At 61.5% G+C, this 1,427-nt stretch overlaps 1 protein-coding gene across 1 annotated transcript; it reads right to left on the bottom strand.

Moving 5' to 3' along the window:
• On the bottom strand, nucleotides 1-471 carry LOC136355383 (putative UPF0481 protein At3g02645). Its single transcript, XM_066307914.1, has one exon. The coding sequence runs from the start codon at nucleotides 469-471 to the stop codon at nucleotides 1-3; it is 471 nt and encodes a 156-aa protein (XP_066164011.1).
• Nucleotides 472-1,427: the final 956 nt, after the last annotated feature.

Genomic DNA, 1,427 nt, shown 5'->3' on the forward strand with positions numbered 1-1,427 from the left:
TCACGTGCTGGCAAAATAGTTGCGGCGGAGCCCCGCCATGTGCCTGTTGCGCCACGTCCCGCAGTAGCGCGTCACGTCCTCGTACAGCCCCGCGAACGCCTGCGTGTCGTAGTCCACCGGGTCGATGTCGCCCAGGCGGTTGAAGAACCGCGCCGCCTCCTCGTCGTTGTCCAACAGGTTCTCCACCACGCCGCGCCGCCGGAGCAGCTCGACATCGCGCGCCGTCATGATGAGCTGGCTCATCAGCGCCACGTAGCTGCTCAGGAGCCTGGCCACCTCGCCGCCCTGGCTCTGCTCGAACGCGATCAGGTTCGCCAGCAGCGGCCGTCTCGCGTCGTCGATCAGGATGGCGGGGATCTCCATCACGCCCCCGCGGTCGTCGAACACCACGTCGTACGTCGTCGTCTCCCCGGCGTCGGCTGGGGCTGGCCGACTCCGCCTTGCGACGAACTTTAGCCCCACGTGTCTCATCTCGGTGGCGCACGGTATCGCCCGGGGTGCCCGGGTGGTGGTCGCCGCCCGTCGGCCGGAACGCGCGCTCCGACGGCCCCGCGGCGGCGGCGTTGATCAGTTGGGAACGAAGCACTCGTAGTACAGATGGAGAAGGTGGTGGACGTCCCAGTCGCCGGAAGGCCACTTGATTGGCTCCTCGTCGCCGATATACATGACGGCGAGAAGGTTGAGGAGGGACTGCCTGGTGCCCTGCACGCCGGCGACGGCTTCGTAGAGCCTCTCGATGACGAAGAAGGGGATTGTCGGGGTATGAAGTCGCTGCCGACTTCATTGGTAGGCGGATCCAGCCACTCTAGGCTCGAGCCCATCCAGCCTTTGATTATTCTGGGCCGGAGGACGTGACCTGGGTTTCTCCTCGGGGTATTTTTCTTTGTAGTTAAATTGACTCCATTATGTGCGTGTTCCTCCCGACTTATTGGATTCTGATCTCGATTTATAGGCTTGGACAGCGCGACCGTGGAGCGCCGCGTCGGCCAATTGATAATCAGTGGCCCGACAACGGCGAGCAACGTCCCCGTCCCCCTTTGTGAGAAAGGGGTAGCCGAACGTGAAGCTGCCATCAATGTAAGTGTACCCAGCGGCCCTTCTGCATTTTTCTTCCGGGATCGCATTATAACTTCATGAAGCGTAGGCTCTCCCTCTGACTGATATCATCGGGCCGCTCGTGGACCACCAGGTGGCGGCGTCGCTGAAGGAGAAAGTCGCCAAGGAGGCGTCTGACGTTGTTGCCGCTGCTGCCAAAACGAGTGGCGGCAACGTTCCGAAAAAGGGGAGGAAATTCTCCTCTGTGGTCGGACATCATCGGAAGACACCCACCCCCTCGGTAAGTTCTCCTGTTCTTTCATCATGTAGTCCGGAAAACTTCCACCTCACATCATATCCGTTATACTCCAGGCCTCGGACGCGTCTCCCCC

This window comes from Oryza sativa, chromosome 1 (genome assembly GCF_034140825.1).
Source record: "Oryza sativa Japonica Group chromosome 1, ASM3414082v1".
Classification (NCBI taxonomy): Eukaryota; Viridiplantae; Streptophyta; class Magnoliopsida; order Poales; family Poaceae; genus Oryza; species Oryza sativa.

What these genes read in the sequence shown, in the direction of transcription:
- LOC136355383 (XM_066307914.1), bottom strand. Translation starts at nt 471, where the DNA reads ATGAGACACGTGGGGCTAAAGTTCGTCGCAAGGCGGAGTCGGCCAGCC.